The sequence below is a fragment of the Haematobia irritans genome, chromosome 5 (assembly GCF_050003625.1).
Source record: "Haematobia irritans isolate KBUSLIRL chromosome 5, ASM5000362v1, whole genome shotgun sequence".
NCBI lineage: Eukaryota > Metazoa > Arthropoda > Insecta > Diptera > Muscidae > Haematobia > Haematobia irritans.
Window position 1 is genome coordinate 160,150,186 of NC_134401.1, and position 22,788 is coordinate 160,172,973.

The 22,788-nt window shown below is 29.4% G+C and overlaps 1 protein-coding gene across 3 annotated transcripts in view; it reads left to right on the top strand.

Moving 5' to 3' along the window:
- Positions 1-22,788, top strand: part of fra (neogenin protein frazzled) — a 350,043-nt gene that overhangs the window by 325,742 nt on the left and 1,513 nt on the right. Inside the window, exons 2-9 of one of the 3 annotated variants that reach the window (XM_075310613.1) lie at positions 609-1,781; positions 4,656-5,454; positions 14,319-14,811; positions 14,881-16,235; positions 16,311-16,435; positions 16,519-16,656; positions 16,731-16,914; positions 21,582-21,760. In XM_075310613.1, the coding sequence (XP_075166728.1) occupies positions 609-1,781; positions 4,656-5,454; positions 14,319-14,811; positions 14,881-16,235; positions 16,311-16,435; positions 16,519-16,656; positions 16,731-16,914; positions 21,582-21,760 (4,446 nt within the window). The remainder of the gene's footprint in view (positions 1-608; positions 1,782-4,655; positions 5,455-14,318; positions 14,812-14,880; positions 16,236-16,310; positions 16,436-16,518; positions 16,657-16,730; positions 16,915-21,581; positions 21,761-22,788) is intronic. The other 2 variants (XM_075310614.1, XM_075310615.1) reach the window with 2 other exon arrangements.

The window sequence follows — 22,788 nt, forward strand, 5'->3', positions numbered from 1 at the left end:
AAAATTATTTGTATAGCAAAGTATTCGCAAATTTCGGATTTTTTTTTAATTTTTGTGGCGAATTTTGTTATGGATAAGAAATTTCAAATTTTCAATTCATCCATTATAAAAACTAGAAAAGTAATTTTCAAAAAATGTAAATCATAAAAAAAAAATTAATAAAAATAAAAATTTCATAAAAAAAAAAAATTCCAAAAAATTCCATATAGATGCAATTTTGCGAAAAACTTCCTAAATAAAATATCCCAGCAATGGTGTACGACATTCGTTAATCGTAAAAGGAAAGTGGGCCATAAACAAAAGCCTTTTAGTGTCAATTTTATCATGGCGATATCCCATACCATATACTGGCGAATATTCTCTCTCAAACGAATTCATTGCATTCAAACGATTGCGAACTGATTTACCCCACCCTGGGGGGATATTGGCGAAGTGCCTATGAAGTTATAGGAGACCCATAAACTTTTAATAGATCAATTGAAAATAAATAAAACCAAGACACAACACAGAAATTTTGTCCAGGCTAGTCATAATTCTTAATTGAAAATAAAATTGAGCTTTTATTGAATCTTAGCTAAATTCTCAATTTTTTCTCATTTTCATTACAGCTCTCACATTCACCATAGAACCTCAAGATGTGGTTGTACCCGAAGGTCATTCCGTATTATTACAATGTGCTGGCTATGGACAATTGGCGAAAAATCAAAAAACATCACCCCAAATTAAATGGAGAGGACCAGATGGCCATGATTTGGGTATTGTGGGTGACACTTTTCGTAATCAATTGAAAAATGGTTCACTCTACATTAGCTCGGTGGAGGAAAATCGAGGTCTGACGGGCTCATATCAATGCCTCTTGACTGTGGATAGCATTGGTACTGTAGTCAGCAGGTCTGCTATAGTATCCATAGCTCGTTTGCCTGATCTAAATCAGGATTTTATTGAGACCTATCTGTTGCCGGGACAAACGGCCTATTTTCGTTGTATGATTGGTCAAATACAACAAGGCATGAAACACATAGTCCAGTGGATTAAAGATGATATGCCTTTGCAAATGGATAAACTACGTATGGTGATATTACCCAATGGTGCTTTGGAAATAGATGAGGTGAACTTTTCGGATAGAGGAGTGTATCAGTGTAATGTAACATCGGGCTCCATATCACGGCTAAGCAGTAAGACCAATTTAAATATGAAGAAAATGTTGGAGAATGCCGACAATCCCATAGCACCATCATTTCTGGTGGGCCCATCACCACAAACGGTTAAAGAGGGTGATGTGGTCACATTAGATTGTGTGGCCAATGGTGTTCCTAAACCTCAAATTAAATGGCTACGCAATGGTGAAGAATTGGATTTAAATGATTTGGATTCAAGATTCTCCATCATTGGTACTGGATCTCTACAAATCTCTTCGGCCGAAGATATCGATTCGGGAAATTATCAATGTCGTGCCAGTAACACTGTGGACTCTTTAGATGCCCAAGCTACTGTGCAGGTGCAAGTACCACCTAAATTCATACAAAGTCCTAAGGATAAGACAGCATATGAAAAGGAGGAATTGGAGCTGGAATGTGCCATACGTGGTAAACCTAAACCGGTTATTAAATGGTTAAAGAATGGTGACTTCATTACGCCCAATGATTATATGCAAATTATTGCCGGTCATAATCTACGTATTCTTGGCCTATTGCCCTCCGATGCCGGTATGTTTCAATGCGTGGGAACTAATCCTGCTGGTAATGTTCAGGCTGGAGCCCGTTTGCGTGTTCTACAACCAGGTGAGTAGGGATTGAATGAAATGTCCTCAAATGTGTTGAAAACAAAAACACTTTGTATCGCTCTGTGATAGACAGGAATTATTTTTAATGATATGTGATTATAGGCTCCTCCTAAATACAGCATAAAATGATTCCTTCCCCCCAGCTAACATAGATGTAGGAATTTTTTAAATAAATTAATGGTTTGGGAAATTATTAGTTTGCATATCACATTTATTGAGGATGTAAAATGAAAAATAATTATTGTAAAAAAATATTTAATAACAACAATGGTAAACTAGGAAAAGCTTTTTAACCCAGAAGTTGGCTTTCCACCTGATAAGCCATATTCGGCTTTCATTTCCCCCACTTTAGTTGGTTTGATTTGGAGCGACCTTGTGTAAGCATGTCCCTAAAAAGCTTATCTCCCTTCCGAAATCGCAAAACCAATTATCATAAGCAATATCCATCATTTGCTTAGAAATTTCAAATTAATTTCTTTAATATTTTATTTCAAACAAAAATTATTTGATTTATTTTATAAAAAAAGAAAAATTAGAAAAAAATATCTTCTTTTGAATTTTTGTTTAATAATTTTTGTTTTTGTCTACACAGAAAAAAAATTACACGAAAATTTTTTCAATTAAAATCTTAATTGAATTTTAAAAAATATTCAATTAAAAATTTAATGGATTCAACAATTTTTTTAATCGAAATAAAAATCAAAAATCAATCAAACAAATTAATAGTATCAATTAATTTTACCGAAGTCGCAAAACCAATTATCATAAGCAATATCCATCATTTGCTTAGAAATTTCAATTAATTTCTTTAATATTTTATTTCAAATAAAAATTATTTGATTTATTTTATAAAAAAAGAAAAATTAGAAAAAATCCTTCTTTCGAATTTTTGTTTAATAACTTTTGTTTTTGTCTACACAAAAAAAAAAATTAACGAAGATTTTTCCAATTAAAATCTTAATTGTGTTTTAAAAACTATTCAATTAAAAATTTAATTAATTCAACATTTTTTTTAATTGAAATAAAAATCAATCACACAAATTAATAGTATTAATTAATTTTTCCGAAATCTCCAATTATCATAAGCAATAGCCATCATTTGCTTAGAAATTAGAAATTAATTTCTTTAATATTTTATTTCAAACAAAATTTATTTGATTTTTTTTTATAAAAAAGCAAATTAGAAAAAAAATCTTATTTCGAATTTTTATTAAAAAAAATTTTTTTTTTGGTCTACACAGAAAAAAAATGACGAACATTTTTCCAATTAAAATCTTAATTGAGTTTTAAAAAATATTCAATTAAAAACTTAATTGAGTTTTAAAAAATATTCAAATAAAAATATAATAGATTAAACAATTTTTTTAATTGAAATAAAAATCTATCACACAAATTAATGGTATCAATTAATTTTTTAATTGGATCAATTATTTTTTAATTGACTGTCAATTAATTTTTTAATTGATACTATCATTTCTGTGATTGAAGACATTTCAATTAAAAAATTAATTGGATCAATTAATTTCGTGATTGAATCCGAAAAAAAATTTTTTGTGTGTATATATATACCCAGCAAAAAATATGGAAGTTCTTCTAAAGGCACAACTTTAAAAGCATTTCCTAAAATGTCCACCCAAAAATGCTCTTTATATTAACTTCACAGGAAGTTCTTTTAATTCAATTTTTTTTATAACTCGCTTTTTTCATTTTTAATGGGTAATTTTAATTTTTTTTTCTTTAAAAACTGAGTAAGAATTTATAAAATGGTACAATTAGTTGAAATTTTGTCGAAAAAACTTCTAAATCCATTCTACAAAAATTGTGAGTTGAAAATATTTGATGTCAAACGTTTCAGACAAGAGACAAGAGAATGCATTTAAAATCATAAGAAGTTTTAAATTTTTTTTATTTGGCAAAATATCACAATATTTTTTAATTCGCATCTGAAACACTGAATTTCACTCACAAAATAATTTTTAAAATTTTTTTATGATTTTTAATGAATTATAACGCTTGTGTGGAACGTTTGTCATCAAATATTTTCAACAATTCGCCATTTTTTCAAGAAAGGATTTATCATTTTTTTTCGGCTAAATTTAAATAATTTGTACAATTTTATTAATTCTTAATATGTTTTTAACCTATTTGAAACAAATAAAAATTTTTCAAAATTTGAGATCTATTGAAAATTTTGTCTAAATTTTAATTCTATTGAATTGTTTTTTTTTCAAAATTTAAGATTTTCCCTTTTCCCTTTAAAAATATGAAAAAACGGGTTATAAAAAAATTTACTCAAATGAACTTCCTGTGCAGTTAAAATAAAGAACATCTTTGGGAGAGCATTTTTGGAAATTCTTTTAAAGTTGTGCTTGAGAAGAACTTCCACATTTTTTTACTGGATGGGTAATTTATACAACAAGATACTTTTTTTTCAATTTTGTCATACATTTAAAATGTATGAATTTTAATTGATATTATCTATTTGATTTTATCTATTTAAATAAATCTTAATTTTATATTTATTTTGTATATATATTTTTTTATTGATTATATCTCGGCCTTATTACTCCTAAATTATTTCTAGCTAAAATTTCTGCTTTAAGTGTATTATATCTATATGACACTTTTTATTTAATTATTTGTATAAATTTTATTACTCTATGTAGAATAATATTCTTCTAGTATCTTAATAAATTATTATTTATTTAAATATTTTCTAGAATTTCCCACTTGTATATTTTTTTTTAATTTTAATAATAATTTTTTTCTTTTTATTTCTTTTTTTATTTTCTTTCTTTCATTTCCTTATCATTATCATACATCCCTGATCCTTTTGTCATCCATCCAATCCATATCACCCCTCCCACTCAAGGCAAATTGAAAAACAATCGTAAATCTCAATCACAAACTACGAAATCCCTATATCTAGACTATGGGCCTCAGCCCCCCACACCCTTAAAGAATAGACGTAAAAACAAATATAATTCTGGGGAAATGCGAACTAAAACGGGTGATTCTTCGGAAACCACACGTATTATATCAAAAAGCGCCTTAGATAGTCTACTCTCACAGAAGGGTAATAAAAAATTCAATAATTTTCCCGATCAACCTATGAATGATCGTCATTTTGAGGATCTCATGCAATTTACCCAAGATTCCCAAGATAACGGAGATATGGGTAAGGAATTACCACGAAATATCCATGATTATGAAAAACCCAATAAATCACAAAAATCCACTCATAATCATGAAGATAATGGTGACGACGACGACGATGATGATTATGATGATCCATCGGCTAATGAGGAATTTATAAATGCCTATAAACATGGCGATGATCCGAATAAAATTTTAAATTCTTGGACAAATAAAAGAAAACTTAATCCTTCTTCTACTGTATCAAATTCACCCGAACATACCTCCTCCCGTTCGTCTTCTATAGTTTTAGATTTACCGGAAAATGGTGGCACGGCAAATGGTCACTCGAATGGAAAAGCAAATGGTGTAGTTTTGGGCACTGGCTTGATAAGTCGTTTACCTGGTCCTCCCCGAGATTTGGTGGCACAGATTGTGAAACCCCGCTTTGTTACCTTGAGCTGGATAGAGCCCATCAAGAATCCCGTAGAAGTGGTCTCCTATACGGTCTACTACAAAATGATCAACAGTGAAAGGTAAGTAAGGAAAATTATAAATATAATATAAAAATTAAAAAATATTCTATTAAAATCAAATTTTTTTAATCAAATAATTGATTTTTTAAAATCGATTTATCAACCATTTATTTCCATTTTTCATTCCATTCCCATTTTTCAAAATCGACTATATGAAATCTCTCAAAGTAGATTTAATTTAGTTTTTTTTTTAATCGACATTCCATTTTTTCAAAAATAAATAAGCGAGTTTCTATTTTTTAAAATCGACTAAATGACTTTCGATATTTCAAAATCGCTTAATTGTTTTTTTTTTTAATCTCTCAAAGATTTAATTTCGATTTTTTATATCAATTGAATTTGTGAAATCGATTTATCAACCATTTATTGACATTCCTTTTTTGAAAAATAAATAATCGACTTTCTATTTTTTAAAATCGACTAACTGACTTTCGATATTTCAAAATCGCTTAATCGAATTTTTTTTTCAAATCTCTCAAAGTAGAGTTAATTTCGATTTTTTAAATCAATTGAATTTTTGAAATCGATTTATCAACCATTTATGGACTTTCCTTTTTTTCAAAAATAAATAATCGACTTTCTATTTTTGAAAATCGACTAAATGACTTTCGATATTTCAAAATCGCTTAATCGATTTTTTTTTTCAAATCTCTCAAAATAGAGTTAATTTCGATTTTTTAAATCAATTGAATTTTTGAAATCGATTTATCAACCATTTATGGACTTTCCTTTTTTTCAAAAATAAATAATCGACTTTCTATTTTTTAAAATCGACTAACAGACTTTCGATATTTCAAAATCGCTTAATCGATTTTTTTTTTTCAAATCTCTCAAAGTAGAGTTAATTTCGATTTTTTAAATCAATTGAATTTTTGAAATCGATTTATTAATTTATTTATTATTTATTGACATTCCATTTTTTCAAAAATAAATAAGCGAGTTTCTATTTTTTAAATTCGACTAAATGACTTTCGATATTTCGAAATCGCTTTATAATTTTTTTTTAATCTCTCAATTTATTAAATGAATTGAATTTTTAAAATCGATTTATCAACCATTTATTGACATTCCATTTTTTCAAAAATAAATAATAGACTTTCTATTTTTTTAAAATCGACTAAATGACTTTCGATATTTCAAAATCTCTTAATCGATTTTTTTTTCAAATCTCTCAAAGTAGATTTAATTTCGATTTTTTTATCGATTTATCAACCATTTATTGACTTTCCTTGTTTTTTCAAAAATAAATAATCGAGTTTCTATTTTTTAAAATCGACTAAATGACTTTCGATATTTCAAAATCGTTTAATCAATTTTTTTTTTTAAATCTCTCAAAGTAGATTTAATTTCGATTTTTTAAATGAATTGAATTTTTGAAATCGATTTATTGTCGTTCCATTTTTTTTTTTTTCAAAAATAAATAATCGACTTTCTATTTTTTAAAATCGACTAAATGACTTTCGACATTCCAAAGTCGCTTAATCCTTTTTTTTCAAATCTCTCAAAGAAGATTTAATTAATTCTGACTTTTTAAACCAAATAATTGACTTTTTGAAATCGATTTGTCAACCATTTATTGACTATCCATTTTTTATAGACTATGATAGACTTTCTATTTTCTAAAATCGACTAAATGACTTTCAATATTTCAAAATTGCTTAATCGTTTTTTTTTCAAATCTCTCAAAGTAGATTTAATTTCGATTTTTTAAATCAATTGAATTTTTGAAATCGATTTATCAACCATTTATGACTTTCCATTTTTTCAAAAATAAATAATCGACTTTCTATTTTTTAAAATCGACTAAATGACTTTCGATATTTCAAAATCGCTTAATCGTTTTTTTTTTCAAATCTCTCAAAGAAGATTTAATTTCGAGTTTTTAAATCAATTGAATTTTTTAAATCGTTTTATCAACCATTTATTGACTTTCCTTTTTTTAATAAATTATCGACTTTCTATTGTTTTAAATCGACTAAATGACGTTCGATATGTCAAAATCGCGTAATCGTTTTTTTTTTTTCAAAGCTCTCAAAGTAGATTTAATTTCGATTTTTTTTATCGATTTATCACCCATTTATTGACATTCCATTTTTTCAAAAATAAATAATCGACTATCTATTTTTTAAAATCGACTAAATTACTTTCGATATTTCAAAATCGCTTAATCAATTTTTTTTTTCAAATCTCTCAAAGTATATTTAGTTTCAATTTTTTAAATGAATTGAATTTTTGAAATCGATTTATTAACCATTTATTGACTTTTCATTTTTTCAAAAATAAATAATGGACTTTCTATTTTTTTAAAATCGACTAAATGACTTTCGATATTTCAAAATCGCTTAATCGATTTTTTTAAAATCTCTCAAAGTAAATTTAATTCTGATTTTTTAAATCAAATAATTGACTTTTTGAAATCGATTTATCAAACATTAATTGACTTTCCATTTTTTATAGACTATAGTAGACTTTTTCAAAATCGACTAAATGTCTTTCGATATTTCAAAATCGCTTAATCGATTTTTTTACATTTAGATTTAATTTAGATTTAATTTTTAGATTTAATTTTTAAAACCAAATAATTGAATTTTTGAAATCGATTTATCAACCATTTATTGACATTCCATTTTTTCAAAAATAAATAATCGTCTTTCTATTTTTCATAATCGACTAAATGACTTTCGATATTTCAAAATCGCTTAATCGAATTTTATTAAATCTCTCAAAATAAATTTCATTTCTATTTTTAATATAAAATAATTGTATGTTTGAAATCGATTTATGGACCATTTATTGACTTTCCAGTTTTTCAAAAATAAATAATCGACTTTTTATTTTTCATAATCGACTAAATGACTTTCGATATTTCAAAAATTGCTTTATCGAATTTCGTTTTTTAAGCGATTATTATATACTTTCCCAATTTACTCTCATTGGTTAATCAACGAGTGTACAAAATCGATTTATCGAGGTTCGATATTTCAAAATGGACTAATCGATTTCTTTATCAAAAGAAATGTCGACCACATTCTTAGAATTGAACTACCTTTATAAACGACGAATCGATTTTTTGTGTAAGTTGACAGTAAATGTCGGACGAATTGACGTTTACGGCCATTTTTATGCAGCTCCGTTAGGCTTTAACTGCCAGTTAACAGAAAGTAAATTGCAATTCTTCTTCTCTCCGGTTAACTTTAACTGAAAAATTTTCGTCAGTTAAGTTCCTAACTGGCCTATGGAATATAAAGGCAAGATGACAGCTTCGTCCATAATACGGTTTAAAAGTTGGTTAGTTAACGGAACACTAAAGGAGCTTTATGCAAATGGGGTTAGTGCAATAAAAATCTAAAAATTTACTTTGAAGTACAAAATTTGACTTCCGTTAGCCGAGACTGCATTCACTACAAAACCCTACACAAAAAATTGATTATTCCAATTAAATTAAAAAATGAATTGTTCCGAAATAATGTAGAATGCATCACAGAGTCCATTAAAAAATTAAATGATCCATTTAAAAACTTATCAATTTAATTTTTAATTGAATATTTTTTAAAATTTATTTAAAAAAATTGTGAAAGTTTATTCTGTGTAAAAGTTGTAATCGAATCAAAATTTTGTCGAAAAAATTTCAAAAAGATCAATTTTTGAGAAATATTTTTAATCGAAATATCGAATAATCGATTATAAGTGACAGAGAAAAGCGATTAAAAGATCTCAAAGCAAAAATTATAATTTCCCTAAAGTCAACAACATCTGCCAAAATATTTTAAAATTTGTTTGCAACCCCCAATAAGCCAATAACATTTTTTCCATTCTTTAGATTACTTCGACCATTCTTACCCCCTTACAATTTTTTTAGCCAATGATTACACTTTCAAAGCAATTTATTGCATTTGGTCTTGATATTAGATATACGGTTTCTGCTTTTCCTCCTCTATTGTTTTGCATGTGGAAGCAGACAAAACTACTCAGCACCGGAATGTGGGTAATGGAGGACATCCTCCACTATGCAATTGTCTTGTTTTTATAAATTTCTTTTAGTTATCCTTGCTGTCTTTGCTTAAAAAAGGAAAGACTGAAAAATATGATTTACCGCGTTCAGATTTATTTCTCAACGAAATGGTTTTGTCTTTGGTTTATTGCGATTTTGTTTTTTTTTTTGCCCCCTTGATTGTATATTAACAATCGTCTTGTTAAACATTTAAATGCAAATATGACCAAATCTGTTCGTTTTGAGAACCAAAACAAATGTCCTTTTGTCTCTTACGCACCCAAGGGGGAATAAATAATATATTTATTTATTGCCTTTTGGAGACATTCTTGTTTGTTTGCTCTCTTCATGGTGATGAAGTAGTATAAAGAAGACAAGAGAAATATTATGCATTTGAATCAAAAATGGCAAAAAAAAACCAACACTTCAAAGGATTTCTTCCCCCTAACGAAATAGAAATATTTGTTCCCCCAAAATGGAAAAAAATACAATTTACGAAGAATTTTCTTTGATACTTGTTTTTTTGCTTGAGATTTAATTTGATTTCGACGGATGTAAAAGCGGAAAATTGCCAACATTTTTCTTAAATAAAATTTTGCATAACTCAATCAATAGCTTTTGGAAATGAATACAATGATTTTTTTTTGTGAAATAGAAAAATTAAATTCTAACAATTGTTTAGAAAAATATTTATAGAAATTAATTTTTTTGAAAATTTTTGGAAAGTGACCTAGAAATACAATCCTATAAATACAATTAAATACAAATTAATAAATGAACAAAAATAAAAAAAATCAGAAAATTTCTTATAGCAATTAAAATGTCCGTAAATTTTCAATTGATTTTGCGGAAATTTTCATATAGAAATGAAATTTTTTAAAGAAATTAAATTTTCCGAAAATTTTCTATAGCAATTAAATATACCGTGAATTTTCAATAGAAATTAAGTTTTTCAAAAATTCCTATTATAGAATTAAAAATTTTCCAAAATTTTCTATAGCAAATTAAAATTTCCGAAAATTTTCAAGAGAATTTAATTTTTCGAAAATTTCCTAATTATTCAACATCTTTTTTACACACTATGTATTATTGTATATGAATATTGTATGAAAATCTGGAGAGTAGTCCATTGTAATTACTTTATTTTGGCCAAATAGGCTTAGAATTACATGCTCTGAATGAATAAATAAATAAATTAAATTTTCCGAAAATTTCCTATAGAAATTAAATTTTGCAAAAAATTTCCATAGAATTGAAATTTTTTCAAAATTTCCTATAGCATCAATTTCGTGTGGTGGCCAATACTTATTTCGGTTCTGAAGACTCTTCGGAACCTTATAGCTAACACAAATTTCCGCAAATTTTCAAGAAAACTTAATTTTTCGAAAATTTCCTGTAGAAATGAAATTTTCTAAAAATTTCTTATAGAAATGAAATTTTCCAAATATCTACTATAGAAATGAAGCGTTCTAAAAATTTCCTAAAGAAATGAAATGTTCTAAAAATTTATTGTAGAAATTAATTTTCCAAAAATTTTCTATAGAAATTTTTTTCCGAAAATTTCCTGTAGAAGTGAAATTCTCTGAAAATTTCCTATAGAAATGAAAGTTTTCAAAATTTCCCTATAGAATTGAAAATTTCCTATAGAAATGAAATTTTCTGAAAATTTATTATATAAATGAAAATTTCCGAAAATTTTCAATAGAAATGAAATTTTCCGAAAATTTCCTATAGAAATTAAGTTTTCCGAAAAATCCCTGTAGAAATGAAATTGTGCGAACATTTCTTATAGAAATGAAATTTTCCAAATATTTACTATAGAAATGAAACATTCTAAAAATTTCCTAATGAAATGTTCCATAAAATATTTTTTTCCGAAAATTTCCATAGAAATGAAGTTTTCCGAAAAATTCCTATAGAAATTTTCCGAAAATTTCCTAAAGAAATGAAGTTTTCCGAAATATTCCTTTAGAAATGAAATTTTCCGAAATATTCCTATAGAAATTAAATTTTCCGAATATTTCCTACAGACATAAAATTTTCCGAATATTTCCTATAGACATGAAATTTTCTGAAAATTTCCGATAGAAATGAAATTTTCTGAAAATTCCGATAGAAATGAAAATTTTCCATAAAAATTAAATTTCCCGCAAATTATTATAGAAATAAAATGTTGCGAAACTTTCCCATAGAAATAAATTTTTCCAAAAATTTCCTATAGAAATGAAATTTTGAGAAAATTTTCTATAGAAATGAAATATTCCCAAAAATTCCTATAGAATTGAAATTTTCGGAAATTTTTCTATAGAATTGAAATTTTCGCAAATTTTTCTATAGAAATGAAATTTTCGCAAATTTTCATTTCTATAGTAATTTTTTAATTTTCCGAAAATTTCCTCTAGAAATGAAATTTTGCTAAAATTTCGTCTAGAAATGAAATTTTACGAAATTTTCCTATAGAAATGAAATTTTGCGAAAATTTCCTATAGAAATTAAATTTTCCGAAAACTTTCTACAGAAATGAAATTTTCCGAATATTTCCTATAGACATGAAATTTTCTGCAAATTTCCGAGAGAAATGAAATTTTCTGAAAATTTCCGATAGAAATGAAATTTTCTGAAAATTTTCCATAGAAATGAAATTTCGCGAAAATTTACTATAGAAGTGAAATTTTGCAAACATTTCCATTAGAAATAAAATTTTCCGAAAATTTCCTATAGAAATGAAATTTTGAAAAAATTTTCCATAGAAATAAATTTTTCCGAACATTTTCTATAGAAATGAAATATTCCGAAAAATTTTTATAGACATGAAATTTGCCGAAAATTTCCTATAGAAATGAAATTTGCCGAAAATTTCCTATAGAAATATAAATTTTCAGAAAATTTCCTAGAAAAATGTAATTTTCCGAAAATTTACTATAGAAATGAAATTTTTCAAAAATTTACTATAGAAATTTTTTCCGAAAATTTCCTGTAGAAGTGAAATTCTCTGAAAATTTCCTATAGAAATGAAAGTTTTCAAAATTTCCCTATAGAATTGAAAATTTCCTATAGAAATGAAATTTTCTGAAAATTTATTATATAAATGAAAATTTCCGAAAATTTTCAATAGAAATGAAATTTTCCGAAAATTTCCTCTAGAAATTAAGTTTTCCGAAAAATCCCTGTAGAAATGAAATTGTGCGAACATTTCTTATAGAAATGAAATTTTCCAAATATTTACTATAGAAATGAAACATTCTAAAAATTTCCTAATGAAATGTTCCATAAAATATTTTTTTCCGAAAATTTCCTATAGGAATGAAAATTTCCGAAAATTTCCTATAGAAATGAAGTTTTCCGAAAAATTCCTATAGAAATTTTCCGAAAATTTCCTAAAGAAATGAAGTTTTCCGAATATTTCCTATAGACATGAAATTTTCTGAAAATTTCCGATAGAAATGAAATTTTCTGAAAATTCCGATAGAAGTGAAAATTTTCCATAAAAATTAAATTTCCCGCAAATTATTATAGAAATAAAATGTTGCGAAACTTTCCCATAGAAATAAATTTTTCCAAAAATTTCCTATAGAAATGAAATTTTGAGAAAATTTTCTATAGAAATGAAATATTCCCAAAAATTCCTACAGAATTGAAATTTTCGGAAATTTTTCTATAGAATTGAAATTTTTGCAAATTTTTCTATAGAAATTAAATTTTCGAAAATTTTCATTTCTATAGTAATTTTTTAATTTTCCGAAAATTTCCTCTAGAAATGAAATTTTGCTAAAATTTCGTCTAGAAATGAAATTTTACGAAATTTTCCTATAGAAATGAAATTTTGCGAAAATTTCCTATAGAAATTAAATTTTCCGAAAACTTTCTACAGAAATGAAATTTTCCGAATATTTCCTATAGACATGAAATTTTCTGCAAATTTCCGACAGAAATGAAATTTTCTGAAAATTTCCGATAGAAATGAAATTTTCTAAAAATTTCCGATAAAAATGAAATTTTCTGAAAATTTTCCATAGAAATGAAATTTCGCGAAAATTTACTATATAAGTGAAATTTTGCAAACATTTCCATTAGAAATAAAATTTTCCGAAAATTTCCTATAGAAATGAAATTTTGAGAAAATTTTCCATAGAAATAAATTTTTCCGAACATTTTCTATAGAAATGAAATATTCCGAAAATGTTTTAAAGAAATGAAATTTGCCGAAAATTGCCTATAGAAATGAAATTTTCCGAAAATTGCCTATAGAAATGAAATTTGCCGAAAATTTCCTACTGAAATTAAATTTTCCGAAAATTTACTATAGAAATGAAATTTTTCAAAAATTTACTATAGAAATTAATGTTTTTAAAAAATTTGATATAGAAATCAATTTTCTGAAATTTTTCTATAAAAATGAAATATTCCGAAAAATTTCTATAGAAATGGAATTTTTCTAAAATTTCTTATAGAAATGAAATTTGGCGAAAATTTCCCACAGAAATAATTTTTTCCGAAATAGAAATAAAATTTTGCGAAAATTTACCATAGAAATAAATTTTTGCAAAGTTTCCTATAGAAATGAAATATTCCGAAATGTAATTTTCCGAAAAGTTCTTATAGAAATGAAATTTTCCTATAGAAGTGAAATATTCCGAAAATTTTCAGTAGAAAAATTTTGCAAAAAACAAATCTGTAGAAATGCTAATTTTAGTAAATTTCCCAAAGAAATGAATTTTGCCGACATTAACTTTCCAAAAATTTCCTATAATTTTTTTTCCTTAAAACTTGAATTTTTCGAAATTAAATTTTAAGCAAAGAAATTCAATTTTAGCAAATTTCTTAATTTTTTTTAATTTACAAAAACCTGTCAACTTTCTTTTTCCCCACACAGAGAACTGAAACTGGTCACCAAATCGCATGACGATCAACAAGTCAACATTCAATCGTTAATTCCTGGTCGTACCTATCAATTTCGTGTGGTGGCCAATACTAATTTCGGCTCTGGAGACTCTTCGGAGCCCTTGGAAGTATCAACACAACCCGAGGAGAATATAGCTGGACCACCTACTAATGTAGAAGGTTATGCCCGAAATCATAAAGAAATCTATGTCAAATGGCAAGAGCCCACAATAACAAATGGAGAAATTTTAAAATATCGCATTTACTATTCGGAAGGTGATAATGGTCCAGAATTGTTCTATGATAGTACAGCCCTAGATGCTGTACTAACCGAACTGAGACCATATACAGATTATACCATAACGGTGGTGCCATTCAATAAAAATGGTATGGGTGATCCATCAAATGAGATACGTGTGAAGACATACTCTTCGATGCCTTCGGAGCCACCAAATAATGTTACGCTGGAAGTAACGAGTTCAACTGTAAGTGGTGGAGGTTTCTCATTTCTCGCCCTAGGTTATCACTATTCATTGTTTATTTCTTATTTCTAGTCGATTACCATTCATTGGGAACCACCTTCAGAGGAAGAGCGTAATGGTCAAATTACAGGCTATAAAATTCGTTATCGCAAATTAAAAGATGCCCCTCAAGTGAAAAGTACTCCTGGCAATGTACGCTTTTATGAACTGGGTGGCTTGGATCGTAATTCTGAATATCAAGTGAAAATTTCTGCCATGACTGTTAATGGTTCTGGACCTTTTACTGAATGGTATCGTGTCATGACTTTGGAAAATGATTTGGATGAGACTCAAGTGCCTGGCAGGCCAGTTTGGATGGGTATACATGCCGGAGCTGATACAATTGCTTTACACTGGGGACCTCCTCAACAACATGAAATAAAAATACGCAACTATGTTTTGGGTTGGGGTCGTGGTATACCCGATGAAAATGCTGTAGAACTTAAAGAAACTGATCGCTACTATGTTCTGAAGGACTTGGAACCAAATACCGAATATGTAGTCTCACTAAGGGCTCGAAACATTCAAGGCGATGGACCCCCGGTTTATGATAATATAAAAACTATAAATGAAGATCCTATAGATATACCAACACCCCTTGAGGTTCCAGTTGGCCTAAGAGCTATAACCATGTCCAGTTCTTCGATAGTGGTCTATTGGATAGATACCACTCTCAGTAAAAATCAACATGTCACCGATAATCGCCACTATATAGTACGCTATGGTATTTCTTCTCCCTCGGTGCGTTATCGTTATCACAACACTTCCGATTTGAATACGATGATTACAGATCTGCGACCTAATACGCAATATGAGTTTTCCGTAAAAGTTGTTAAGGGTCGTCGGGAGTCAGCTTGGTCAATGGCTGTGCTGAATGTTACATATCAAAATATACCCATAACACCACCCAGAGAACTATCCGTACAAGCCGATGAACAAAATCCTTTAAATGTCCTACTACATTGGATGCCACCGAAGCATACCGTCTATCCTATATCTGGATATAATATCTACTACACCACCGATACGACAAAACGAGATCGCGATTGGAATATCCAGACTTTCAGTGGAGAGGAAACTTCATTTATTCTACCAAATCTTAAACCATATACCACATACTATTTTAAAGTTCAGGCTAGGACAAATAAAATTGCCAGTGGAACGGGTGGAGGGGCCAATACAGCACCCTTCTCGGCACTGGTGGCCTATACTACGGGTCATGTTGTGGTCAAACATGAACCGGCCACTATTAGCAAAGGCATTAATAACGAAATGATTTTGTACATGATCATCTTTGGCTTTGCCCTGATACTGTTCATTGTGGTCGCTGTCATAGTGATTATGTGTCGCCGTAAACCGCAATCCACACCGGAGCATACCAAAAAGAGGTAAGATGAAAAATTTTGTTTTTTGCATACGAAGAGACAAAATCCACAAACCAAAACGGTATTCTAATTTTCTAGTCTCCCATCTTCGAACAGCTATCAGAAGAATAATGTCGGTGTACCTAAACCCCCAGATCTATGGATACATCATGATCAAATGGAATTGAAAAACATAGATAAGACAATGCATGGCTCAACACCGGGTAAGTGGAATAGCTGACATCAAAAAAATTGTACAAAAAAAAAACGCCTCAAAACTATAATGATGTTGTTTGTTTCGTTTTAGGTTGTAGTGATGCAGCTTCTAGCAGTGGTGCCTTAACTTTACCCCGTTCGGTGGGTCATGATTATGATGTGGATACTCCGGTGCCCAATCATATTACCAATTCTTTGGATAAACGTTCTTATGTACCAGGTTATATGAGTATGTCGAACTTTGTTTTTTGTCACATAGGGAGCAGTTTAAAATATTGTGTCTTTTCTTCGTTTTAATTACAGCCACTTCTCTAAATTCCACCATGGAACGGCCGCAATATCCTCGTACCCAATACAATATTCCAGCTAATCGATCTCACATGAATGTTGACACTGGTCTGTCACAACAAAGTCTATCACAACCACAAAATAATTCTTTGGCCCAAACGCCGGAACATCCATATGGAACATATGACTCGAATTTCTGGTAAGTTCAATATTTGGTTTGGTTGGTCTTGTAAAGGTTAAATCGATATTTACCGGACCAGGTCTTGTGATCTTAGCATGTCAAATGACATTGTCAACATTGTTTTAGAATTTTTCTAGGTTAGATTAAGTATAATGTCCATTCCAATTCAGTCCATTGTGATGATCTTATCTATTGTCATTGAGTGCTGCCCTATTCTACACAGAAAACAAAAATTCACGAAAATTTTTCCATTTAAAGTCTTCATTCCCAGCAAAGAATGGAGCACTATTTCAGCAGGATTGTAAGGGAGAGAGGCAGTACTAACTGCTTACAAAACAACCGAATCAGCACTGATTTTTCTTGGCGATGTCCCGATTTAGAGCAGCTTCTACATAGCGCTGATATAATTGCTTATTTTAATAGAAATATTGCTCACAAGTGTAGCATTGTTGGCGTGAAGGAAAACAGCACTACCTTTCATGCATCTACACTGCATGAATTGGGTGCAATAACGTAAACGAATGATCATAATTTGATTACTACTTTACGTTATGGCCACCGATTCATGCAGTGTGGATGCACTGCCTACTTTATTGTATACCAAAAAGCGCAACTAAACTCTTACTGCTGAAGTATTTTTTGCTGGGTTGAGTTTTAAAAAATATTCAATTAAAAATTTAATTGATTAAACAAATGTTTTAATTGAAACAAAATCAATCACAAAAATTAATACTATCAATTAATTTTTTAATTGGATCAATTTATTTTTTAATTGATTTTCAATTAAATTTTTAATTGATACTATTATTTCTGTGATTGAAGACATTTCAATTAAAAAATTAATTGGAACAATTAATTTCGTGATTGGATAAGAAAAACAATTTTTTGTGTGTATGTTCATCTCAATGACAAGGACCTCAAGGACCTCTTTTTTATAGCCAAGTCCGAGTGATATTTTATTTAGATTGCGTGAAACCACTTAGAGAAAATTTGACAGCCTTTTTAAGTCGTCTACCCATCCCACTGCAATTTGTGATATGCTTCGCGGTAGAAACAAGGTCCCCAAGTCGCTTGCCGGCAGTACTCGGTGTGCGGACAAAGAAACTTTGTTGAGTACATATAAGGCAATTGGCAGGTCATTGGTAAACTATGCAGCGCCAATGTGGACACCTCAAACGAGCGACGCGCAGTGGAATAACATACAGACCTGTACTGCCCTCATTGCAGTCGGGTTTACGGCCCGGGTCTACAACCCTGTCCAAGGACTGCAAACCCCCATTTGGAGTATGCTTATTTACCGAAAAACTCCAAAATACCAACTCCCTAGGGCTACAACAACAACAGACCTGTCAGAACGCTGCCCTTAGAACTGTAACAGGATGTCTCTGCAGTATACCCCTGGATCACCTTTATGTGGAGGCCAAGATCATCACAGTGCCTCGGCAAAATTACATGTTGTCAAAGCAGTACCTCTTGGGTTGCTATCGAAGTTGTCATCGAAATCACCATCTTGTGGATAGGCAACCTCCACCCAGGAATGTAATAGTTGATCTTCACCTTCTAGAGCGCGAGATCCAGCGTTATAAAAGGGGGCCTCTAGATCAGGCAACATACCAGACAGGTCTTAACATGACCTGTTCATGAGGATACTGTAGCTGAAGCGTTGAGAAACTATAAAGTTAATACTGTTCTATGAGCTCTACCAGCGCCCATAGCACCGGAGGAGAGAGACCTCCCACGACAGGGTAGTTTGGATTCATGAGGATGCTGTAGCTGAAGCGGTGAGAAGCTATAAAGTTAATCCTGTACTCGGAGCTCGACCACCGGCCATAGCACCGGAGGAGAGAGACCTCCCACGGCAGGGTAGTTTTGGCACAACTAAGATCAGGCAAGAGCAGCCGCCTCAATTCCTACTTATCAGTGATTGATAGCAGCGTAGCTGACGTATGTCCCATCTGTCATCAAGGGCCACCAGACACTCGTCACATTTTCGCTTGCCCAGCTAAGCCTATCCGTCTCACCACCAGATCACTCTGGACACACCCCATCCTCGTTGCCGAGTTCCTTGATCTAGCTACTAATTGAACTACCATACACTCAGAAATGTCACCATAATATATGAGAGGGGAAAATCCACTGCTGAACAACTTTTTGGTCTTCGGACGAAGCTGCACCACAGAGTGGTTCCCAAAACGGTTTCTCTAAATGATTCTCGTTTAGGTGACAAGTTTTTCGAATTTAGGAATATGTTCGAGGTCGCTTTATAATAGAGATAAACATTAAATCAATCAGATCTTATTGATAAGACAGAATTTTACATGAGATATCATGGCGTGGCTCTATAGGTAATTTAGGTTAGTTTATAGAGGATTAGTTTCCACTTAGATGCCTCATAGTTGTTTCTCCCCTCTTTATCATTTATATTTCTCCGCCAGGATTAATCCGTTTTTAATTGCGTTTTAAAATGAGTTTTCTAGACCTGTTTTCTATAACTTAAATCACGATATTGTCCACACCCAAAGAAATTTGTTAGTAGGGACAGCAGAAAAGTCTGCTAAAACAGCAGAAAGTCTGCTGAAAAAGGGGCAGCAGTCCTTGTTTGCTGAAATAGCAAACATTTCCTGCTATTTTTGAAGCTCGATTACACTAAAACATGTTTTATTTTGGCTAAAACAAATAAAAATGTCAACTTAGGAGCTATCCTAACATTATTAACACAATATTTTATGCATATCTATAGCATTTCACCAAAAATCTGAATATTTATCGAATTAAGGCATAACAGCAAACAAAATGTTTGCTGATCATATTTAGGAGCTTGTAAGTATATTACAGTGCAAAAATATACCAACAACTACTCTAGATTCTTAAATATGCTTTGGGGAAAATTTATAACCTAAAAATTTTATAAATTGTTGTTCATTAGGCCCTAAAGTACAAAAATATAACAGCAGACATCGACTGCTGTTTTTAGCAGACTTTTTTCTATGAGTGTATATTATATATCTATCAACATATGGCCCATGGGTGCTCAGTTTGATTAAATAAATAAACCTTGATGAAGGCAAATATATACTTCGGATTACCGTCCCGTACATTATGGTACGGTCACACTGGGCAAATATTTGACAGAAATCAAAGAAGAATTTGTCGCTACAGCAAAACTATATAACATCACGATAGGAGTAGTTTCCAGGAACCAGATATTTCTAAAACGGTCTTCGAAAAAAAGTTTGAAACTCATTTTGGTCATATGTTTGACCATACCCTTAGTAATACCTGAAAGAAAAAGGAAAGATAATATCCTGAAAAAAAAATCATAATGGCGAACACTGACACAGAAAATGGCAGGAGTCTTCCGTAGCATCCGGGTCAAGACACCACCTACAAATGTAATCAGTCATTAAGTCAATGCTTAACATGTGTTTTGCATGTGTATTATGTCCAGTTATGATGTCTATTAACTATCTCCAATCCTCTCTATACGTCGCCAAAAGAAATCCAGATTTCTTACTACTCTTTTTCGTCCCATATCATTTTTACACCATAAATATTTATGTAACCTGACTTGAATACATGTCGTAGTAGTTACAAAATAAAATTAAATTTAAATTTGTCAACAAAAATTAAAATTTAGTTCTCAATTAATCAGTTTATTTGTATTATTTTTTTTTATTCAATATTTCAAAATGTTTTCGCTTTGGTCTCCTTTTCGCAAGATGTTTTCAAATTTGGGTAGACGCAAGACACGTGTCAAATTTACACCGAGTACTTTAAACCGAGAGATTGAAATCCAAACTAGAAAAAATTCCACAAGTAATCCATTCTTCAATTTTTTGGCAGAACTTAGAGCTAAAGCTCTGGAAGAAACGCCAAATTCGAAACTAACATTTAGAACATGTTCAAGACTTACCAAAACGGCAAGTAAACTGTGGAAAACAATGACGCCCGAAGACAAAGAACCATATCGCTCACAGGCTCTGAGATGGAGACAAACTCATCGTCGACGTCGCAGACGATTATCAACAAAAAGGAGAAACCGTGCAAAGCCCAGTGAAATTGATGCCAAAATTGGGGGGTCATCATAGTTAAGAACGGAATAAAAATTAAAAACAAATTTATATCAGAAAAATTAAAATTAAAAGAAAAAACTAAAAAATAACTAAACTAATCAAATGGTTTCCCATGTATTTTTTCTGAAGAAATTTGGCAATCATATCATATCCATGAGTCCGATTTGATTACAGTTTTATCTCATTAAGAAGGCCCCGGTATATAATCTAGTTTGAATTGCGTGGCGGACACTTTACTTATTATACTTCTAATATTATATGATTTATATGGTAAAGTCTCCATGGTAAATAATATCGGAATTATGTTTGTTAATCATTCCGAAACCGTAATATTATCTTATTAAAATTTACAATGACCAAATAAAAGTAAGGAAAATTTGTCCAATTTTGAATCGATTTTCCGATTTCATGTATAGAGCATTTAGAAGACGATTTGTCTGAAATAAGAATCTGGTTTTCGTTAGCTTAGTGAAAGCCCGCTTTGTTTCAGGCAATTTATATATTAACGATGGTTCATGGTATTTTATACAAATCCACAAATCTTTTTTAGTCTAGCCAATACCCATTACACTTGAGATTTCCTTTACTAATTTCTATTGTGTCTCTTTTCAGTAATCCTGGCTATGCGAGCGGTGCTACTGGTCCCGGCTCGGTTGCCGGTGGCCCTTCCGGTGCAGCTAGTAATGGTGGTGTCTCTACAATAGAAAGTACCAAACGTGGTCATCCTCTCAAAAGTTTCAGTGTACCCGGACCACCGCCCACGGGTGGTACAACACCTGTTAATAAACACAGTAAGTGCATTATTTTTTTTCTTAGTTTTAACATAATTTGCCATTTAGATGGACTTTTAAATTTTTTATTAAAAACTTTATTTCTGTAAAAAATTTTTTCAAAATTTTATTTCTATAAAAATTTTGGTCAAATTTTGGTTTTTATTTTTGTCTATAGAAATTTTTTTCAAAATTTTATTTCCATAGAAAATTTTGTCAAAATTTTATTTCTATAGAAAATGTTCTCAAAATTTTATTTCTATAGAAATTTTGTCAAAATTTTATTTCTATACAATTTTTTTTTAAATTTTATTGCAATAGAAAATTTTGCCAAAATTTTATTTCTATAGAAAATTTTGTCAATATTTTATTTCTATAGAAATTTTGTCAATTTATTTCTATAGAAATTTTGTCAAATTTTTATTTCTATAGAAATTTTGTCAAATTTTTATTTCTATAGAAAATTTTGTCAAAATTTTATTTCTATAGAAAATTTTGTCTAAATTTTATTTCTATACAAAATTTTGTCAAAATTTTTATTCTATAGAAAAGTTTGTCAAAATTTTATTTCTATACAAAATGTTGTCAAATTTTTATTTCTATAGAAAATTTTGTCTAAATTTTATTTCTATAAAAAATTTTTTCAAAATTGTACATCTTTTTATCAACATTTGTTTTTTGTGAAAATGTTTTTTCTATAGAAAATTTTGTCAAACTTTTATTTTTATAGAAAATTTTGTCAAAATTTTATTTCTATAGAAAATTTTGTTAAAATTTTTTTTCTATAGAAAATTTTGTCAACATTTTATTTCTATGGAAAATTTTGTCGAAATTTTATTTCTATAAACATTTTTGTCAAAATTTTATTTCTATAGAAAATTTTGTCAAAATTTTTTCAACATTTTATTTCTCTATCAAGTTCTTTCAAAGTTTTATTTCTATGGAAATTTTGTCAAAATTTTATTTCTATGGAAAATGTTGTCAAATTTTTATTTCTATAGAAAATTTTGTCAAAATTTTATTGCTTTTGAAAATTTTGTCAAAATTTT